General features: G+C 41.8%; 1 protein-coding gene and 1 long non-coding RNA gene across 2 annotated transcripts in view; one reads left to right on the forward strand and one right to left on the reverse strand.

The window, feature by feature from the left end:
- The window catches only part of SLC4A8 (solute carrier family 4 member 8), a 92,420-nt gene that overhangs the window by 18,024 nt on the left and 51,095 nt on the right, over window positions 1-23,301 (reverse strand). Inside the window, 9 exon segments of the mRNA XM_017861522.1 lie at window positions 1,355-1,401; window positions 1,404-1,491; window positions 3,346-3,519; window positions 4,636-4,704; window positions 8,458-8,709; window positions 9,547-9,708; window positions 12,503-12,616; window positions 22,228-22,389; window positions 22,991-23,096. Coding sequence (XP_017717011.1) covers window positions 1,355-1,401; window positions 1,404-1,491; window positions 3,346-3,519; window positions 4,636-4,704; window positions 8,458-8,709; window positions 9,547-9,708; window positions 12,503-12,616; window positions 22,228-22,389; window positions 22,991-23,096 — 1,174 coding nt within the window.
- Window positions 18,522-22,354, forward strand: LOC108521601 (uncharacterized). Its single transcript, XR_001883225.1, has 3 exons — window positions 18,522-18,584; window positions 22,060-22,174; window positions 22,268-22,354. It is a non-coding gene; the product is annotated as an uncharacterized LOC108521601 (long non-coding RNA).

Here is a 23,301-nt window from a genome sequence, read left to right on the forward strand (position 1 = left end):
AAAAAAAAAAAAAAAAAAAATCTTTGCCAATTTGACAAGTAAAAATAATGTTTTCTCCTTGTTTAAATTTTCATTTTTTAATATTTATTTTCATTTCATAAAATCCAGATGCTGCACAATCATTTCTTTGATTATTAGTGAGAATGAAATTTTTGTCATAGGGCAACTGGCCATTTGTACTTCTTTTTTGTAAATTATATATGTCCATTGCTTATTTCAATTTCATATTATTAATATATAAGAATTTGAATAGTAAAGATATTAACATGTCTCAACTTATCTGTTATTTTTAAATTTTGTTTAGAGTTTTGGATGCCCGAAAGCATAACATTTTATGTAGTGAATTCTATCAATATTATCTTTAAAGTTTTCTTCCATTGACTTTATATTTTATCATTGTTGAAGCTTATTTAGAAATACAAAACTTTTGTTTTGTTTTCTTTTGTTTTTTTTTTTTCTCGAGATAGGATCTCACTCAGCCTAGGCTGGAATGCAGTGGCATGATCACAGCTCGCTGCAGCCTCAACCTCCTCGGCTCAAGGTATCCTCCCACCTCAGCCTCCCAAGTAGCTGACTACAGGTATGTGCCACCACATCCAGCTAATTCTTTTTTTCTTTTAGAGACAGGGTCTCATTATGTTGCCTAGGCTGGTCTCAAACTCCTGGCCTCAAGTGATCCTCCAGCCTCGACTCCCAAAGCCCTGGAATTACAGTGATAAGCCACTGTGCCTGGCCTAAAAAAAAAAAAAGTCTTTTAAAAGTTTTTTCAAAGGACACTATTTTAGGCACTAACTGTATTTGGAAACACTTCCCAGCTCACTCATTTCTTGGTCTGGTATTTTCATTTTGCTACACATTCTTTCTTTGCATATGTAGGCCATTTATTGAGGGTCCATTGTGTAGATGACAAGATGCCAAGTGCTGAGGGAAATGAAAAAAGATAGAAAGTCCTATGCAAGTTATCTTTGCATAGTGCCAACCATTTACAATTAGATACATTACAAACATTCTAGGAAATGATGGGTCTTATATATTTGTCAAATTAGTCCTTTTGAAAGAATGTGAGCCATTGAATCTGTTAATAAGGGCATATTGTATGTTCACATTCTAGGTATGAGCCTGTTGAGTAGATTGTAGACAAAGGAAAAAATAACTGGTTGTCAAACCCAAAAATGAAGAACAGACAGGAGCAAGAATCCCTAATCCATTCTCAGCTGAGAACATCTTTGGAGGTAATCTTCCTAGCTCCTAAATATAACCCTTGGGATTCCAGACATGCCAGCTTTTCATGTGGCCCTTCCTATGTTCTGTAATTTGAGGCCCCCAGGTATACAGTTGGTGCAAGGACTATGACCTCTTCCTCCTTGGCCTTCTTTTTGGCATCATCCAACTTCTTCTTTTGCTTTCAGGCATGAGATCATCTAACCAGCTCAGCTCTCGCTTAGAGAAACAGAGATCCATGACTTTCCTGACAAAGACCAAGGCCAAAACCTGAAGAAAAATGAAAAAGGAAAAGTGAATGAAAAGTACTAATTTCCTTCCTGGACTTCAAAGCAAAGCCTTATTTTCACAGCAGACTAGGACATTTCAAGCAAAATCAAACTCATAAGAATCATAACTCTCACCATTTATTGAATGCTTTCTTTGTGCCAGGTAACATATGTTACATACAATATTTTAACTATCATAATAGCTCTACAACTTAGAGAGCAGCTAACTGGATTCTGTCATTGAAAAGATGAGCTCCTCATCTGCAGACGGCTAGAGGTCAGCAGGAAGGCTACAGGACAGCAGGTGGGTAGAAAGCTTCTGCTGGAGCTGGGCCATGGTGAGACCAGCCACAGCCAGCCCAAGCATTCCTCACAGTGGGATGATGGGTTCTTAGAAGATCATCTTTATTCCTTCTGATCCTTTGCCTATTCATTCCCCTACCCAAATCCTTGCTTTGGGCCTGCATCATGTGTCTCCAGTGGTTTTTGTCTCTGCCCTCTGGCCTGGCCTGACACTCACTTTATAAATGAGGAAACTGAGGCCCGGAGAGAAAGTGACTTGCCTAAAATCTGACAGCTGATTTCCCCAATAAAGGTAGGTCCAGGGCATCCCAATTGCTGCTCCACTTTCTTTCCATGAGGGCCATTTTAGCCAAAGGAAAACAAAGAATTAATCCTGTCTGGGTAGACTGGTGTTCATTAGCTATATTTGGTGACTGCACAAGGAATGAGGCAAATCAGGCTTATTAAATTCAAGTACATTTCTCTCTAATTTTAGTGACTACTTTCCTGATACATCTGGAATTGATAGGATCCCTTCTAGGAGTTCCCAGTAATTTACTATTTCTTTAACCCATGAATATAACACACAAATGCAAAGCCTTATACGTATTCTGACAAAATTGAGAAACCCACCAGGAGGTTGTGGATCTAGAAGATTAGAAAAAAAATTAAAGATAGAATTTCCATATGATCTAGCAATTCCACTCCTGGTATATTCCCCAAAGAATTGAAAACAGAGACACTAACAGATATTTGTACAGCCATATTTACAGCAGTATTATTGACAGGTGAATGGATAAACAAAATGTAGTGTTTACATACAGTGGGATACTATTCAATCTTGAAAAGGAAGGAAATTCTGACACATGCTACAACATAGATTAACCTTGAAGACATTAGGCTAAATGAAATTAGCCAGTCACAAGCTGGGCGCAGTGGCTCATGTCTATAATCCCAGCACTTTGGGAGGCTGAGACAGGTGGATCACCTGAGGTCAGGAGTTTGAGACCAGCCTGGCCAACATAGTGAAACCCTATCTCTACTAAAAATACAAAAAATTAGCTGGGCGTGGTGGCGGGCACCTGTAATCCCAGCTATTAGGGAGGCTGAGGAAGGAGAATCGCTTGAACCTGGGAGGTGGAGGTTGCAGTGAGCCAAAATCGCGCCATTGCACTCCAGCCTGGGCAACAAGAGTGAAACTCCATCTCAAAAAAAAAAAAAAAAAGAAAAGAAAGAAAAGAAATTAGCCAGTCGCAAAAGGACAAATTGTGATTCACTTATATGATGTACCTAGAATAAGCAAATACATAGAGACTGAAAGTAGAATGGTGGTTGCCAGGGGCTGAGGGTATGGGAGAATGGGGATTTAGTGTTTAATAGGTGCAGAGTTTCAGCTCTGCAGGATGTAAAAAGTTCCGGAGCTGGAGGGTGGTAATGGCTCCACAGCAATGTGAATGTACTTAATGCCACTCAACTGTACACTTAAAAATGGTAAATTTTATAGTTATAATGTTTTACCACAATTTAAAAAATAACAATGATAATAAGAATTTATTTTTTGAAACCACCTCACCATCATTGGGAAAACAATGGCAGCTGGAGATGCCTTGATGACCCAGAGCAGGACGAGACAGGTCAGCTGGATGAGGGTGAAGAGGTGCACTTTGCGCAGTGGCACATGCCGCAGGTAGATGAAATCTGGCTGGTGCTTTGCAGGCATCCCAAAGAGCTTTAGACGATCAAAGAACTGAAAGGAAGGAACTGGCATTTATATTCTGGAGGGCTCTCTGGGTCAGAAGCTTTGTTAGACCCATTCATATCTCTTACATCACCTGCTCTGAAAGGTAGGTAACACCATTTCCTCTGGACAGAAATGGAAACTGAGACTTTAAAAGACCAGGCAATTTGGCCAAGGTTAGTAAGTGGCAAAGTCAAAATTTGAATCCATCTTTTCTAATTCTAGGTTCAAACTTCTTTCTCCCATCCCACTCTGTGGCTCCTAAGAGAGCTCTTTCTCAGGGGTGTTGGAAACAAAATTACATCTTTTGCTTATTATCAAAACCAAATCTCTTACCTGTTTTAGGAGTTTGGAGCTATTCATTGATTATTTATAGTGAAAAGATAAAATAAAACCTCATAACATCCTAGATATATAAAAAATGATCATCCTTACAAAAAGGAAAAAAGAGAACCAGAGATTAAATAATCCGCCCACGTTCATATTCGAACTCAGTATATAAGAATGGCCATTGGGCATTCCATTCAAACAAAGAATCATAAGCCTAAGTTACTATATTATCTGGAATACCCAAGTTATCAATGACAAGCTCCTGATTTTTCTTTTTGAAAGACTTAGAGCAATGAGTTGATGGATGGAAAAATGCAGAGTATAACAAGAAGTGACATCTCCTTACCAGGAGCAACTCGCACTATTCCCCAACTCTCTTCTGCCAGTGAACCCCCTCAAAGTTAAACACCCCATTTTTACACGTTAGCCTGACACTGAACTAGATCTGTCCATGAGTGAAAGCCAGTTTGGTTCCTGATCAACCTTTCAGATCCAAGTTTACCAGCACCTGGCAAAGCACCTAATGTTTAATACGTGCCAAAAAAAATTGTCTGTTGAATAATTAATGAATGACTGGGGCCATGACATCAAGCCAGACCACCCTGAAAGTCTCTGTACTCTCCTGCCAACATGGCTGTTTTTCTCCCGGTATCCAAATAAGTGTCTAAAATAGCCTAAGTGGCAAGACTAGGAAATAATTTTCTGAAGAACTGGTTGTGCTTCTCTTGGGGAGCTGTCTCTCCCTGGACAGGACATGCAGTAAGAAGAAACTTCCCTGGCTGAACCATACAATACCTGAATTCCCTGTAGTGAAGAAACTCCCATGTAGAGGAAAACTCCATAGAGTACTGGCATTGGAATAAACTGAAGACAAAAGGACAAGAAAGGCCAGAAATTAAATTTGGTGTCATAGCACACTCAAAACTATATAAACTTTTAAATCTCCAAGAATGCAACAAAGCCACAAAATAGCTGCAGAAACATTGCATTAGTTTCTGCTGCCTGTGGGTGACTTAGGAGTAGAAGCAAAAGCAGAAGCTGACAATGATAAAAATCATTTGTTCCGAAATGAAATGATTACAAGTAAGTTAGGCCTCCCATCTCACCCATCTGGCTCTTCCTCCTCCATGGGGATGGGCACACATACACAAACACATACAAACACACACACACACACAAACACACCCCTCTCTTATAGAAATAATGCCTTTTAAATCTTCTGTAATCTCACAATCACTTCCTCAAGGATTTGATGCATTTTAACGTGAACCAAAAAAGCTTCCATTTTTACTGACCAGTGGCTTGAGGGCAAGAGTGGGGAGGTATCTTATCAGAGAGGTAACGGTCTGGGGGGAAACACCGACATTATTATATTGCACTTGAACATCCACATAGTATTTAAATACGACTTTCTGATCACATCATGTCTATCAACCTAGGTAATCTTCAGATTGACTATGAGGTAGGGAAATTGGGCCTATAGAATCAAGGCAAGGAAAGTCTCAGAGCTGAAAACTAAAATGGACTCGTTTTTATTTTAGAGCTAAAGAATATTCCCAAACCTAATTCTTAGATTTAGAAAATCCCTCCAAACTAACACTGGAACAGAAAACCAAACACCGCATGTTCTCACTCATAAGTGGGAGCTGAACAATGAGAACACATGGTCACAGGGAGGGGAACATTACACACCAGGGCCTGTCAGGGGGTTCGGGGCAATTGGAGGGAGAGCATTAGGGCAAATCCCTAATGCATGTGGGGCTTAAAACCTAGATGATGGGTTGACAGGTACAGCAAACCACCATGGTACGTGTATACCTATGTAACAAACCTGCACGTTCTGCACGTGTATTCCAGAACTTAAAGTAAAAATTTAAAAACCAACGAACTAGAAAATCCCCCCATTGGATTTTATGTTCCAGCTGTAGAGTGACTAGACATGCCAATTCTATGCTGTTTGTGAACTACTGAATAGTTGTCCTAAGAGAACTGTCCTGAAGCAGCTAGAGGAAGGCCCGGTGATGGCCACTGCCATGGCTTCATGGTTCTATCTTGGAGAAGCAGCAACGTTTAGGCTCTTCCAGATGGTGCCTCAACCAGGTGGGAGCGGGAGTTGGGATGGGGACAGGGAATATGTGGTGGGAAAGGGGCGTGAGGAGAGGTGGGTGGTAAGGTTGAGTGGAAAGTTGGGGGACAGGAAGATGGTTCAGAAATCCTTCCCATCCCTCTCAGTTCTCACCCTTGAGGGCATTTGTGGTACAGGCTGGGGTGGTTGAAGATTTGCCAAAAAGAAGGAAAGAGGAGGCAAGGGAGACAAGGCAGTGCTCCAGAATGATTGGTGCCTGGTAATACAGCCGTAAAGTTTCCTTCTTACCCCAATCTCCCAAATGCAGGCCTTCCACCCACAAAACATTTTTTTAATGTTCAAAGTATCCTCTATCCGTACTGGGGAAAAAAAAAAAAAAAAAAAAAACCCCCTCTCTTTCAGCCCCACTTCTTATCCGAGCCACTGCTATTTTCCATCCTGCTTCACAGAAAACCTCTTGAAAGATTTGCCTGCACTCTTTACTTCCTTCCCTCCTATTCACTCTTTAGCCACCTATAATTGGATTTCTACCCTATAGTTCCACTGAATTCCTTCTCTGATAAGATACCCTCAACTCCTGCCTCAAGTTACTGGTCAGTAAAAAAGTTCCATGTTAAAGTACACTAAATCCCTAAGGATTTGGAAAAATTTTGAGATTATGGAAGATTTAAAAGGCTTCATTTCTGTTAAAGAGGGGTGTCTGTATGTGTGTGTGTGTGTGTGTGTGTGTGTGTGTGTGTGCGCGCGTGTGTGTCTGCCCATCCCCAGACGGGGGTGGAGGAAGAGCCAGACATGGAGGCCTGTAATTTAAAATACATGTAATCATTTCATTTCAGAACAAAATGATTTTTATCGTGGTCAGTTTCTGCTTTTGCTTCTACTTCTAAATCACCCACAGGCAGCAGAAACTAATGCAATCCACTGACTGTGCTCTTGTCAGATAACCTGAGGCCTCCAATGTTGCTAAATCCAATGGCCTTAGCTTAGCCTTCATCTTCCAAGATGTGTCTACCCAACCCTCTTTCTTGAAACATTTTCCTCACTTGGCTTCCCTGATACCACATCCCCCTAGTTTTCCTTCCACCTCTCTGGCAACTCCTTCTGAGACTCTGTTGCTATCTCTTCCTCTACCCAACCTCTAACTCTGCTCTTCTCCTATGTCCCACTTCTCTTTTACATCTTCTCTTTTCCCTGAGTTCTCTCATCTACTCCCTCGGCTTTCAGTACCACCTATGTGCTGGTGACTCTCAAATTTATATTTTATTCCAGAAGCCTCCTCTAGCCTCTTCACTTAGATGACTCCCAGACATCTCACTCCAAATCTGATCACAGCCCTACTCCTCACAAAAATCATACAATCTTTTCCATCTTAATAAATGTCATCACTCTCCACCAGATGGTCAAGTCAGAAACCTAATAGGCTTCTTCGATTTTTCTATTTTCCTCACCCCATTCCACATCCAGTCAACAATTGAGACCTTTGGGTCTGCCACCATGCTATACAGAAGCCATGCCTTTTTATCTGTCCCTGCTACCAGCTTCCTTATCAAAGACACCAGCATCTGTTACCTGCAACAGCTTCACTGGTCTGTCTGCTTCTATTCTTCCGTAGACATCAGCCAGAGTGATCTTTTTAAACTAGCTGGATCATGTCCCTCTCCTGTTAAAACCCTTCAAAGATTACCTTGCGCACTGTCGACAATGTGATCTGCCCCGCCCCTCTTTCCTTCTTATTGCACTGTGCTCTTGTCTTGACTCAATGCCCATGAGCTACATGGCCCTGACATTTCGTAGAACACTTACCACTCTTTCCCACCTCAGGGCCTGACTAGACTGCTTTTCTCCCCTCCTTCCATGCCATCTCCCACCATCCATGGCATGACTGGCTCCATCTCATCTTCTTTTTTTTTTTTTTTTTTTTTTTTTGAGACAGAGTCTCGCTCTGTCTTCCAGGCTGCAGTGCAGTGGCGCAATCTCGGTTCACTGCAAGCTCTGCCTCCTGGGTTCACGCCATTCTCCGGCCTCAGCCTCCCAAGTAGCTGGGACTACAGGTGCCCGCCACCACGCCTAATTTTGTTTTTGTATTTTCAGTAGAGACGGAGTTTCACCGTGTTAGCCAGGATAGTCTCAATCTCCTAACCTCATGATCCGCCCGCCTCAGCCTCCCAAAGTGCTGGGATTACAGGTGTGAGCCACCGCGCCTGGCCTACACCTCATCTTAAATAGCATCTCCTCAGAGAAGTCTTCTCTGACCACCCTAACTAAAATAGACCCCTCTGAATTCTCTATCGTGCCAGAAAGCACTGTGTATTTCCTTTATATCACTACTGACATTCTGTAGTTATCATGTTTGTTTTCTTAACTAATTTTCTTAACTACATATTATCTGTCTTACCTCTGTAGAATAAACTCTTTCAGGGCAGGGATTTGTACGTATATCTGTTTGGCACCACTGTATTTCCAGCACCTGGCATGATTCCTGGCACAAATCAGGCCCTTGATATTTGCCGAATAAGTGAAGGGATGATTACCTTTAAGATAGCCGTCATGAAGACTGAGCAGCCCATCAGCACAAAGATCATAAGGCCTGTCACTCTTTGTTCTCGGATGCCCAGGAATTTGGGCTGTTCTCCAGGAGCAGAGCATTCAGATTCTAGCTTGAGGCTGTTCACATGTGTGATGGACAAGACGGTTGCAGCTACAAACCAGGGCAGGCCCATGATGGAGCAGACACCCAGCATGATGGCCACCATCAGTAGGTCCAGGTGGTAGCCACAGCCTTTCTGTGGGGAAACACATCAGTAGGCTAGCTGTAGTCGGGCACAGAACAGTGAGCTAGGGGTCTCAGGCCCAAAGCAGGAAGGGGTGTATGGATAAGAAGGAAGGGGTTCCGGGATCCAAGAGGAGTCTTGTAGCCCCTCCTGGTTAGGAGGAAACAAAGAAGAAAAAGGGGAATCTTAGCCTGTCTTATATATGCCAATATTGATTCTTTTTCCAAGTGCCTCTAGCTTACTCTGAGTCTTACACATTCAAAGATCCATTCTTCTCTGGAAGAGTAATCAGACACCATGCCACATCTTGACCATTCTAGACGGTAGAAACTATAGGAGTTAGAGATAAATGTCCTTATTGGCTTCCTACCACATACCCCCAGATCCTTGACAGATTTGGATGTTGCTTGCCTGCTCTGTTACTTCCCTAGGATCCTAGGGTTCCAGTTTCAGCCTAGAAACTATAGTAACAGACACCAATGGGAGAATACCTGCCTCTAGGAAACAGTGGCCCAGGCCCCCACCTGAACGTCAGGAAGACAAGCTGTACAGCTGCTTGACCCAAAGCATATAGCTATATAGGGATCACCAGGAACTCTACCCAATCACCTTCCCCACAGGTGTGAGAGGACAGTAATGGAGTCCACGTTGCTTTCATACCATACCACCATGCTCCACTCTAGTCTCATCTCCAAAGCAGTCTTTGTTAACAAAGAATGGAAACCCCTTATGAACCTCTTCTATGAGATTCTACAGTTTCTGGTATAAATGTGCTTACCCTACAATTAAAAAAAAAAAAAAATGTAACAGATTGCCATAGCAGCCTTCTAGGTCAGAACCTCTTTTTACCTTGAGCTTATGTTCCTTCCTGTTAATAATGACGGCTGTGATCTGCTGATCCATGAATATCAAGATAGTGCAGAGAAGAGCTGGGATAATTGCAGCTATCACAGTCCACCAGGGATTGGGGCCAATGGGATTAATGATCCATCCGCGATCATCCCTTGTTGGCTAAGGGGGAAAAAATATATTATTTTGGTAGTTTAAGTTATAGTCATTAGGGTAAAACATATCAAACTGGATCACAATATCCATATTTCTTTTTATTCTTGAGTGAGGGTTCCTAAAAAAAAAAAAAAAGGCATGAAATACAGCAACTCCTTAGGAAATCTATGACCTTGTTCTGAAACCATTCCCCAGAGTTAAAGACACCAACGACTAACAGAAATTCTTGGGTTTGCAGGATGGTAGATAAGAAAAGAAACAACTTGCTGAAACTCCCTTGGCACATGGGACCCAAGGTAGCATGAAGAGATAACTATGAATGCTTGAGGACTTTCCAGACCTCCCCTTTCCTTCTACCAATAACCTACTATCCCAGAATCCACCCCCTAAACCTTTTCTAATTATTGCAGTAAAGCCAGTGCAGAGAGACAGATTTGAGCTGAATTCCTGTCTCCTTGTTAGTAAACTTGAAATAAAAAACTTTTCTTCTGTCAAAAACCTGGTATCATAGTATTGGCTTCTAGCACATTGGGCAGCAAGCCCCTTTTGCTCAGTAATAGTTCCAAATCCCCTTTGAAACAGTCAATCTTCAATTATCAATTTCTTGTGAAATATTAATTAATCTTGCACTTCCTTCCACTTACTTTCCAAACCTCTGTGTAGAGAGAAAACAACTGTATCTCAACATTAACCCAATTAAAACATAATTAACAACTATATCTGTTGTAAAAAAAATTTAATGACTTCCAAAGAAAAATATACATAACTTAGACTATTCTCCTACTACTTCTCTCCAGAGCCATATAATGTGTGTCTACAGCATAAACAAAGGCAAAGTGGAGCCATCTGCATTGCATCTCTTGGGCTTTGATAGGACTGGATTGCTCCAACGGTCTTCTCCCATCAGTAGTGAAACAGGAGTCCAGCCATCAGAGACCTGAGAAGGAGCCTAAGACGGCTAAAGTTGGGGGTTTGTTTGACCTAGGATCCTCTCCAATTCCCCTGTAATACAACTGTTTATAAATCTTATTGGGGTGTTCACAACATATCTAAACTCACCTAGATCCTGACCCTACCCCTGCAGTGTACTCCGAGGAAGACAAGTTCCCCCTTTTTTGGCAAGTGGTGCTAGAGGATAAAAGGCCAGGGATACCAACTGGCCCAGAGTTGACCCAAACTCAAGAAACGAAGCGTAGACTGTTATATTTGATTTGGTTCCTTATTAGTATGGCTCTAGGATTCAAAGACTCTTTAATAACACCACCAAGTCCAAAATTATGAATGGGTTAGCTTCTGAAAGTTTACAGAATCTATGTTTCCTTAGTAACAATGTTCTAAGTGGTAGTTAAGTTATCAGACCAACACAAAAACTTATTAAATAAACCCTTAATGACGTTATACCCTAGTAATAGTACTAGCCCTCAGATTGGGTTTTGGGAGTTAAGTGTCATGTGGTACAACAGGGAGGGACAAAAAGAAGAAATCTTCTTCTCTGCCTCCTGAAAATGGAGTCTGTCATGAGCAACATATTCTTTGACATTCTCCCACTTCCCTTTCTCCCCTGTCCTACCTCCCAGAGGCCTTCTTCACAGATGTCCCAGAAATTCAGTGCCTTCTGACTATCTTAGGCCTATCCCTTAGGGAACTTTTCCAAGGACTGCTTAATGTTCCCAAATTACCTATTTTTACACAAAATCCATTCCTCCTGAAGCACTGACCTCAGCTAGGTATTAGAGAGAAAGCTGATTGTGCTCATTCACACAAAGGTGAGAATGTCATATTCTAGAAGGTATTATACTTACAAGAGGGATTGGTTAGTCCATAAACTTCCAACTGGTGGCATTTCAGCAAATTCAACAAAATTAAAAATTTTCAGACAATATGGAAGAAGGTATTTCAACAGGCCTACTTCATGGGTAGAGAGAAAAAAGAGAAAGGAAAGGGACAACTGAAGGGAGCATTTAGAAGTCAGGGACTGCCTTTATTCCTGTCGGCCTTCTCCTCACCAACTTCTCCCATTTTCCTACTTCATAATTCTTCTCAAGTTACTGAGCACGTACAGATTTTCTCTCCTCTCTGCCCTATGGGGATCTATGGAACTGAGCTCAGCTTTTCTATCTTCTTTGTCTACTTAGTCAGTGCTCCCAAACTGAAATTGATTTGGAGTCCCCATGTATTGATCATTTGTCTGACTTTTTGTACAGGTTCTTGAAAAATACCGTATATTAGAGAAAGTTACACAAACAAGGAAATCAGATTGAGATGATTTCGAAAGAGATGTCATGATTACTCTGGCAGGAGCCCCAGACTCCTGATGATGCTCCTCTTAGTTCCATTCTCCTCCTTCAAGGAAGGGGCACCATCTTTGAAGGTTCAGGCCAAGTCCTTTACCTTTTTCATCCTTCCCAGTGCCCTTATACAGCTGATGCTCAATGAAAGTGCTGTTAGCGAGGCTTGTTCCAGAGACCCATGTTTCCACAGTGTCTTGAATATGTTTATGTAAATGTGCACATTCCATTGTTTAAATATTAATATATTAAGAACAATAAGTGGTATTAATAATAATAATAATACTTTTCATTCATTAAACAACCTTGGTTTTTCTGTTCTCTGGCTTTTCTGACTTGAATTCAACAAAGTCTGAAGTTTGCTTTTCTAAATGACAAGGTATGAGGAGCAAGGTTCAGATTTAGAGGGCTGTAAAACTCATGATTAGAACATGAAAAGGCCTTTGAAATTTACTTGGCATCAGAATGTATGAAATTACATGAGTGCACCAAGCACTCTGAGATCTGTTTACCTTGAATACACTGGGAACTTGAAGCTTTGGTGATGGGACTCCAATCAAAAAATCAATAATCACCATTGTGAAGATAGTGAGGAAAACAGCAAAGTCACTCACCATGGAGCGTACCTGGCATGAGAAAGAAGTGGAAACATGTTTTGGCAGGTCAAATACAGTAGAAAAGAGGTTAGTATTGTAAAAGCCTTAAAAATCCTCAGAAGAATGTTTTCATCTTACAGTTGAATTAATGCAAGCAAATTTAAACAACAGGAATATGTTAATCGCCCAATTAATGCCCATAAAGTGTGGATATGATGAGGGAAAATGAACCCTCCTGACAAATGCTAACATAACCCAGACCAGCCTCTGAAGAGTTATGTTTGGGGCATTTAGGGCAAAGTTGGGACTGTAGTTCTGAGAACTTGGATTTTCTGGGACCAGCCAAGGTCTTCAGTGGTAGCCAAAAACCTCAGCAGCAGCATCAACTCCACTTCTCCCTCATACCCAATATCCAGTCTATTTGCAAGTCCTATTGGCTCTCCCTTCAGAACATATCCCAAGTCTGATCACTTCTTACCACCGCCACTGCTCCCACCCAGATCCAAGTCACCATCAGCTCCTGTTTGGGTAATGGTAGCAGCCTCTGACTTGCTTCTGCCTTTGCCCTCCAGTGTTTTTTAAATGCAGCCACTGGAGTAATCATTTGAAACATAAGTTGGGTCATGTCACTCCTCTATCAAAACCCTGAAATGGCTTCTGGGCCAAAAAGCCTTCTTGGCCTGAGGGCCACACAACTGGCATCATCACATCTCCCACCTCAGCTCCTATTGCTCTCCTGCTTGTCCACTCTGCTCCAGACACAAAGACCACCTTGCTGTTTCCTTAAACATGCCAGGCTCACTCCCACCTCGGGGTATTTGTACTTGCTCATGCCTCTACCTAAAATGCTTTTCCTCCAGGTAACCTCTTGGGTAGCTCCCTCACGTCTTTTAGGTTCAACTCAAATATCACCTCCTTGAGCTCTTCTCTGATGATCCTACTTAAAATTGGCCACCTCCCTCCCCCCAGAACTTCCTGTACTTCTTTACTGCTTTATTTTCTGCCATGGCACATATCTCTATTTTGTTGGAGATTCCCATCCAATTTAGGATCCATCTTAAAAGGACTGCCTCATTTTATAGTGTGGCTTTAATAAAATACAGTGCCTGGCAAATGACCCATGCCTGCCTTAATTAAGCTTCCAAAAGAGTGAGAGCAAAATATATCTTAGCCACACGTAATACCACTGGTACCTTAGCCTGACTTCACTTTACTTTGAAGCCCAAGGTTTCCAGTTCCTCCTCCATGGTTTTGTTAGTTCTTCTCTGAATGTAATATAAATTCTCTGAGTATCCACTGCCTCCCCATCCCCAACATGAAGCCCACTTGACCATCCTGGGGCCCAGTGGCCCTTTTCTCTTCTGAACTTCTACGGCACATACATCCCAGTTGGGCATCCAACTGTTTACTACTGTCGCATATGGCACCTGATTGTTTCATGTGTTTTTCCTTCCTATCTGATGACAGACACTATCTTCTAAATTTCTGTTGTATCCCCCTAGCACTTAACCCAGGCCTGAGCAAGTAGTCAGTATAGAATAGCCACTGTTAACTATTTGTCCTAACAGGAAACAAAGACCCAGAACTTATTTAATACGTACCTCTCATGACTGCCATGTAGGCTCACTGAAGTCTAAGAATGTATTCTAGTCATATATGGTTGTACACGAAATATTTAATTAACCAAGTCCTCCTCCCATTTATGTACCCTGTATTGAAAATGTGCCTGGCTGAAACCTCACTTACAGGAAAAACCACCATTTCCTCCTGATTTGAATTCCCTTTCTTTTCTTTTTCTTTCTTTCTTTCTTTTTGTGTGTGTGTGTGTGAGAATAGCTTTTAATTTAAAACACTTGAAGCAATAAATCACCTATCTCCCTTTCCATCAGAGGCAAGTATTCTTCCCCCAAATTGGATGTAGTTTAAACAACAACTGTGACTAGTGAAAAATGAAACAAATACGATCTCTTTCAGGAAGCAGCATCAAAACCTACTGGGCTGGTGGGTACCGGCAACAGGCTCAGCCTCCACCAAGGCCGAGAGAAGCAGCACACTGAGAGCAGCAAGACTTGCGTGGTATTTCACCCAGCTTTGGACAGACTCAACAATACCTGGGGTAGGGGGAACCACAAAAGAATGATGCCTAAAATGAAAGACATATGCTCCTCTCCCTCATGTGGCTAATATCCTTGGCACCTAGAAGATGCTAGAAAAATAAGTGCAAAGGTAGCAGCTCCCAGGTAAAGCTGAGGGAAGACAGTTTGGGCCTTATTTGCTTTTGTTTTTAATTGGGGTCTTACATATACATTGGTTTTCAGGCAGAAAAATTTTCTGCTTTCTGGAGGGTGTTCTATGCCACACAGTGCTCCCGCCTCCAGCAAAAATATTTGTGTTGTTTCTGTCTCTTTGAATGCTTCACTGAATTACCTTCTACCTATGGTATTTCACTGCCTACCCCATACCATGTAAGTGTAGAGTAGCATGTCCAGTAGAATTACATTAGCCAGGCCAGGCAGGTGGCTCACGCCTATAATCCCAGCACTTTGGGAGGCTGAGGTGGGTGGATCACTTGAGGTCAGGAGTTCAAGACCAGCTTGGCCAACACGGTGAAACCCCATCACTACTAAAAATACAAAAATTAGCCAGGCGTGGTGGTGCACACTTGTAATCCCAGCTATACGGAGGCTGAGGCAGGAGAATCACTTGAACCCAAGGAGGTGGAGGTTGGAGTGAGCCGAGATTGTGCCACTGTACTCCAGCCTGGGTGACAGAGTGAGACTCCATCTCAAAAAAAAAGTACGTTAGCCATATGTCCAATTTTAAATTGTTTAGTAGTCACATAAAAAATATAAAAATAAGTGAAAATAACTATAATATTTATCAAATTATTTTATTTAATAGATATATCTAAAATACTGTCATTTCAGTATCTAATCAATATAAAATATTGATGAAACATTTTATATTCTTTTTTGGTACCAATCCTTCAAGATCTGGTATAATTGTATGTGTACAGTACAGTCTCAATTTGACAAGCCTAAGTTCAAGTGGCCATTTGCCACATGTAGCTATTGACTACCCACATTAAATACCGCAAGTCTACAGAATCTTAAGCAAACTCTTTCAGAGTGATTTACTGAGTGGGAAATCTCTGTGACACCGTGCAGGTCATCTTATATTACCAATTCAAGAGTGCAGAACTTTGTTTTTTTTTTTTTGTTTTTTTTTTTGAGACAGGTGTCACTCTGTTGCCCAGGCTGGGGTGCAATAACTCACTGTGTCATCACAGCTCACTGCAGCTTTGACCTCCCTGGCCTCAAGTGATCCTTTCACCTCAGCCTTCCTGAGTGGCTGGGACTATCTGCGCACACCACCATGCCTGGCTAATTTTTTTTTTTTTTTTTGTACTTTGCAGAGATAGGGTTGTGCCATGTTGCCCAGGCTGCTCTCAAATTCCTGGGCTCAAGCGATCTGCCCGCCTCAACTTCCCAAAGTGCTGGGATTACAGGTGTGAGCCACTCTGCTTGGCCCAGAACCTTGTTTTATAACTTAGGATTTTTTACTTTAAAGAAAGGATAGGATCACAATTGTATCTACTCCCATCCCCTAGTCCTGCCCCTGCTCCCTGCTGTCTCCCCACAGAAGGCCTGTACTGATGTGATTTAGCAACAATGATACCTACAAGGTGAAAAAGACATCCTTTCTGTGATAGCTTCGTCAGCACTTGTTTGGGGATCATAACTCCAGTTGAATTAAAATTTTAAAATACTCTATAAATGTTACAAATTTAGCTGAAGGTGGTTCGGAGGCTTTTCTAGGAGGGTGTTTTAAATAGATTTGTTTTTGAGGGGGATGGTAGCAAACTAGCTCATGGACTGAAAAGTTATGAGTCTCAAGAGTGGAAAAAAAATGAGATGATTACAAAGAAAGTAAAGACAAGTAGAGCAGGAATAGAAATGGGGTGGGGACACTAAAAATGACACAGGTCCTAAACTTCGGTGTACACTCTGTAATAATCAAAAAATATAACATCTAAATCTCTAAATGGTCCCTCACATTTCACATGTCTGACCCTAACAATAGTAACCACAGGAAAATAAAAATAGAAGAGAATGTTAGGGCAGGAAGGGACTTCTGAGCTCATCTAGTTTAACCCATTCATTCTAAAGAAAAACGCCCAGAGAAGTAAAGCAACTTGGCCCTATCACACCTAAAGGTGGAGTCAGAGTACAACCCCAGGTGTTCTCACTATGAACTGCAGGTAAGGCAGTTCAGGTAAAGCAAATAAATTATACAGGGAACAAGAGGCTCAGGCTACTCCCGTTGTACTTCCTGCAAGCCCAAAGTGAGAGACAGAGAAACAGCAGGCACATTCTATCGTAGGTAGGAGAAAACAACCAAGTCAACTCCAAAATACTGAAGAAACATTGACGTAAAATGTCATTTGAACATGATTCTTCCAGTAGTCTTTTCTGTATTTTTTTTTCCTTTAAAAGAAAATTCCCAATCTGAGCCAAATTGGATTTCTGATTAGTTACATGGGCATTTAGATCAATGAACAAAATACAAATTTTGACACATTATGTGTTCCAAAGATATGTTCATTGGGATTCCATACAAATGGAAATCAAAAGATATTTACAGGAAGAAAATACTATCTTTCACATGAACATCTGCATACAGTGAGAGCTTCACATTTATACCACCGTGTCTCACACAGACGACTCCTAACAGGCTAATAATCAGTTGACCCAATCCACGTATTAATCCACTTATCACTCACAGATAGTATTGTCTGCACACATGTGTAAAATTAAGCAGTACATTCTAGACTTTTATTCCAGGGGAAACTGCCTTGTATATATTAAGACATACATATAAATACATTTTTAAGCAAGAAAGAAACCCATTATTTGCTCCAGTTTTTCCCAACTCTCAATCTGAAATAAAGAATAGCACTTGGCCGGGCTCATGCTTGTAATCCCAGCACTTTGGGAGGCCGAAGCAGGCAGATCACGAGGTCAAGAGATCGAGACCATCCTAGCCAACATGGTGAAACCCCGTCTCTTACTAAAATTACAAAAATTAGCTGGGTGTGGTGGTGCGTGCCTGTAGTCCCAGCTACTCGGGAGGAGGCAGAGGTTGCAGTGAGATCACACCACCACACTCCAGCCAGGCGACAGAGCAAGACTCCATCTCAAAAAAAAAAAAAAAAAAAAAATTGCATTTATACAAAACTTGGCCTTGTAGAAACAGCCCTCTGTTTTGTGAGGCAGAAAAAAGGGCAGCCATAGTACACTTTCTTACAATATGTTTAGGCATCAGAAGGGCTGAATTTCTTTTTCTATTTAATGAAATTAAGTAACATATAAGTTATAATCTTAAATATTGATTTTATACCATTGATTTTATAAGGTTTATAAAATTTTATTATAAAATGTGTATTTTGCTCAAAATACACATGCTATCTTTGTCCCCCCTTTTTTTTTTTTTTGAGACCGAGTCTCACTCTGTCACCCAGGCTGGAGTGCAGTGGCACGATCTCAGATCACTGCAACCTCCACCTCCTGGGCTCAAGCGATTCTCGTGCCTCAACCCAGTAGCTGGGATTACAGTCATGCACCACCATGCCTGGCTAATTTTTGTATTTTTAGTAGAGATATAGGGTTTCACTATGTTGGCCAGACTGGTCTTGAACTCCTGACTTCAAGCAATCCACTCACCTTGGCCTCCCAAAGTCCTGGGATTATAGCCATGAGCCACCACACCCAGCCCCTTTGTCTACATTTCAATCCAAACACCCAATCATCCTCCATCCCCCAAAAAGGCCTTTGTTTTGTAACATAATTGAAGACAATCCATTTTTGATGCCTGTGTGGAGTCACTATTCTATGGGGACTGGATTTTGTAAGGCTGCTTAGTATGGGGATTTCCACAGGAGTCAGCAACTTCAGTAACAAAGTGGGCTGCTTTAGGAAATCCAACTCAACATTAGAAGGTAACACCAGTAGGCATAGTTGAGTAGAGTATTACTACACCATGAGCTCCCCTCCTTCTGTCAATCCCATCTGTTCCCAAATTGAAGAAAATGTCAGAGAGGAAAAGGCAGGGAGCATGCTAAACTAGGACCCACCATGGCACACCACCTTATACTCTTGGTTCATCATATCAGATCTCACTGTATCCTTGAAGCATAATTGGAAAGAGACGGCAGGTGTCATCACAACATTGTGCAGATGAGGTGAGGCACAGAGAGGATGAAGGACTTGCCCAAGGTCCACAGCCAGCATCCAGGTCTCCAGGCCATGGGCCTTGGACACTGCATTCCTGGCTCACATGGTATTAAGCTCCTATGAGACAGGCGCCCCAGTCATAACCAGAATCCTGATTGTTCACAACTCACCACATCCTAATCCAATGTTTGTGCTATATTTCACCCAGCTGATTCTGCTTTATTTTCCTACAGTTTCTGGAAAAATCCTTTCAACCAAACAAATATATGTTAAGCAAACAGCAATAAATCCTGTTTCATTCGACTGAATAATTTGAAATAGAAACTCCAGAGACTCTGGAATTTGGTGCAGAGCAGTAGGAAAATTATAGAATGCTATCGTTCTACTTTTCATCACATTTGAAACTCTAATTTAATCCCAGGTTGCAACTAAAATACTGAAATAACCAAAATGGAAAGAATTGTCTTTTATAACATCACATAAAGTTTCTTTGCATCTGAAATTTTTTTTTTTTTTTTTTTTTGAGACAGAGTCTCGCTCTGTTGCCCAGGCTGGAGTGCAGTAGGGTGATCTCGGCTCACTGCAACCTCCGCCTCCCGGGTTCAGGTGATTCTCCTGCCTGAGCCTCCCAAATAGCTGGGATTACAGGCATCTGCCACCACACCCAGCTAATTTTTGGGTTTTGCCATGTTAGTCAGGCTGGTCTCGAACTCCTGACCTCTGGTGATCCGCCTGCCTCAGCCTCTCTTAAAGTGCTGGGATTACAAATGTGAGCCACTGTGCCTGGCCACATCTGAAATTCAAAGTGTCCAAAATCACACTGCTAGTCACAGCAGATAAGCAGTGAAGTCAAATCAGGAGGCGATACATGGAAAAATGGCAGAGATGAGCCTCTGGCCCCTGAAAAATGTAGAAATGGAGGCAGGCAAAGAGCTCAGAAATGAGAAAATACAAATTTGGGGCACTTCGCATGACAACTTCCAGGGAGTCATCATGTGGTACGGTAAAACAATACTATTTTAACTAAAAACAAACATTATACTTTTTGGGGAAATGACTGCTGAGAAATAGAGAATTCATCTGTCTACCTTTAGCAAAGTACAATATTATGCTGCTGTGGGCATCTGGCATTGTACCACCAAATATCACAAACCCAAGTGAATTCTTGACAGCACTTAAAGGGATAATTCGGCCCTTTTTCTGCTTTGAAATATAAGTGAGAAACTAATATTTTAAACTGTTCCTGAGTTACAGTTTCATTAAAATATGTGCTTGCTTAATACCAACTGCTTAGCCTTTAAAAACCAAAAACCAAACCTTTACAGTTGGTCTCACACTATCACACACATTCACAAACTCATATTATGAATTTTTGTATGATTTAAACTAAGAATATCTTTTATTGAAAATGCTGTATTGGCTGGGCATGGTGGCTCACCCCTATAATCCCAACACTTTGGGAGGCTGAGGCAGGCGGATCACCTAAGGTTGGGAGCTCGAGACCAGCCTAACCAACATGGAGAAACCCCATCTCTACTAAAAATACAAAATTAGCCAGGCATGGTACGTGCCTGTAACCCCAGCTGCTTGGGAGGCTGAGACAGGAGAATCACTTGAACCCGGGAGGCGGAGGTTGCAGTGAGCCAAGATTGCACCACTGCACTCCAGCCTGGGCAACAGAGTGAGACTCCATCTCAAAAAAAAAAAAAAAGAAGAAGAAGAAAAGAAAATGCTGTATTATACATGTATAGGTCAGAAATTTATTGTGTGCAATGAAAAAAAATGCCATAAATAATGCTCCACCCAAAAGCTGATTTTCTCCATGAAACACCAAGAAGGTTTTTCATTTACTGCAGGTAAGGCCACACCACTGGCCACATAAATAGGTTTCTCTGAAGGCCACTACCACCCATCCCCCAACAGAGGACTGGGAGCACATCCCCATTTTTGATGTACTGATGGTAGATCTCTTGCCAGCAAAATGAATACCCTTTTTAATATTATCTTCTCCTTAAACATTTATTAATACTATCTACAATAGTATATCATCACTAAAACAAATTTTTTCTCAGTTCTATTTCAGAAGGCATCAAATGATTGTGTTCTTTTTTTTTTTTTAACTTTTTTATTTTTGAGACAGAATCTCACTCTGTCGCCCAGGCTGGAGTGCAGTGGTACAATCTCAGCTCACTACAACCTCCACCTCCCAGGTTCAAGTGATTCTCATGCCTCAGCCTCCCAAGTAGCTGGGATTACAGGCGTGTGCTACCATGCCCAGCTAACTTTCATTTTTTTAGTAGAGATGGGGTTTCAACATGTTGGCCAGGCTGGTCTCAAACTCCTGACCTCAGGTGATCCACCTGTGTGGGCCTCCCAAAGTGCTGGAATTACAGGTGTGAGCCACCACGCCCAGCATGATTGTGTTCTTTAAATAAACTACAAATACCCAATGTATTTCTTCATATCTGACTGTTCTAACTTTTTGGCAAATTAAAAAGGTATGTGGCTTCTTCTCACTGATTCATATGTTTGAGGTTTAGCTTGGTATACTGTGGTAAAAGTACATGTAATCAAGGCCTTTAGGGGGCCTTTCTGTGGCACAAACTTTGTGGTCACTGTAGATCACCCATCTTCCTTTTATATTTTTGACATGGCAAATGTAATGGTCATTTATTATAGATGTTTCCATGTGACTGAAGGATGTAAATAATTCATGCACTTATCCTTTTCAGTGTTAACTTTCTGTGAGGAGGTCCCAGTAGCCATTCTCCACCTTCTCAAGTTCCCTTTCAAAGAAACAGCCCACGTAGCTACTCCACACTCAGCCTCTAATCTTGCCCTGCCAAAACTGGCAAAAGCCTTGTTCATAATACAAACAATGCTATCTGCACCATGGAAAGGTTGCTGAGGTGTCAAACAGTAATACAAACCAAGTCAGGAGCATGCTGGTTGCTGCAGTCATTGTCGTCAGTGATTTCATAAGCTATTTAAAAAGCCATCCCTGGGAGAAGATTTTTGGGTCCCCTAAAGTATCCAAGGTCACAACCACAATTTACTGTATTCAGGAGCCAGCTGTAGCTATTGTGTGTTAAGTGTCTCAGAATTCTGGAAATGAAACGTAACAGCATTCTGGAAATAAGACTTAATAACTTTTTTAAAACCATCACTACCACCTTAACCTTAACTGGCACTTGTAGACCAAAAAGATTTTAAGTATTAACCCTTCATTCCCAACCACAGATCTACGAAAGAGGCTGCCAGACACTAGGAGAGAATGCCAGTGTGGCTCATCAGGACATCTGGAGTTCTCCACCTGGCCAATCAACCCCATAAGCAGCATAGACGCTGAGAAAAGGTTCTGTTATATTTGATTCTAACATGAAAGAAACGCATGAACATGCTACCTACTCGGGTTGGGAAATAACGGCTCGTCTTAAACGTCTTTAAGGTGCTTGAGAGGATGAAGGTGGTGAAGAAGAGAATACAGGACCAAAAGAGGACATCAGGAGTATAGGGTCCATGATGGCCACACGCAGATCCCATGAACTCTCCATGCATCTCCTGGCATTCCTGGAGGAACAAGCATTCCGGGTGATGAAAGGCAGACACAACTGAATAAATAGCTGTTTCCTTCCGAGTCCACCACTCATTGTCATCCATGGTTGCTGGGAGCAGAGGCTGCAAGCAGCATCCCCTTGACCTTTATGCAGTTGCAGGGTCCTCTCTTGCACAGGCAACTTTCAAGTAGGGTGGCTACTTATGGTCCTAAGACATAGAACCAGAAGTGTTCTGAACAAATACTATTTCCAAGGCTCTGGAAGGACCCTGGCAACTTGTATTATTCTTATCACAGAGGACCTCCAAACTTGAATATTCTTCAACCCCACATGTCTGGATCTGCCCCCTGTCCTGCATGGTTTCATCCCCACCTACCCTTGGTGCAGGGTCACTGGGTAGGATGTGGGGGGAGAAAAGAGAAGGGTAATCTTCTCCTTTTACGTACAAGAACACTTCTGAAAGGATAAAAGAAAATGAGTAAGAATTGTTTTTTAAAAAGCTTTATTTTGGTAAATGCCAGAGTTTGCCAAAGGGCCACTCCTCCCTTTCACTTAGAAGTCCCTCCTAAACCTGTGGTCATAATGCTAGGACATCTGACAGCTCCAAAACTTACACTGACAGTCAGGTTAGCCCAGTGGACTTCTGCTGTCACAATGTTGTGGTCCTTCCAGTACTGGAGGGTATGATTGTTCGGATTCTCTGGGAGAGTACACCTGCAGCTGAGGGGAAAATTAAAAAGATTCATGAGGAAAACAGCCAAATATCCAGTTAAACGTTTTTAGAACAACTGGTTTAAAGGCTGTCAGGAGCTGCCTTGCTGCTGCTTTGCATACTTCAAACCTAAGTAGTTGAGGCCCCTCTGTAGGCCCCATCACACTCTAATTTTTCAGTCGGTCATTACTAAAGTTGGACTCAAATCAGCCC

The sequence above is a fragment of the Rhinopithecus bieti genome, unplaced genomic scaffold (genome assembly GCF_001698545.2).
Source record: "Rhinopithecus bieti isolate Rb0 unplaced genomic scaffold, ASM169854v2 scaffold_56806, whole genome shotgun sequence".
NCBI lineage: Eukaryota > Metazoa > Chordata > Mammalia > Primates > Cercopithecidae > Rhinopithecus > Rhinopithecus bieti.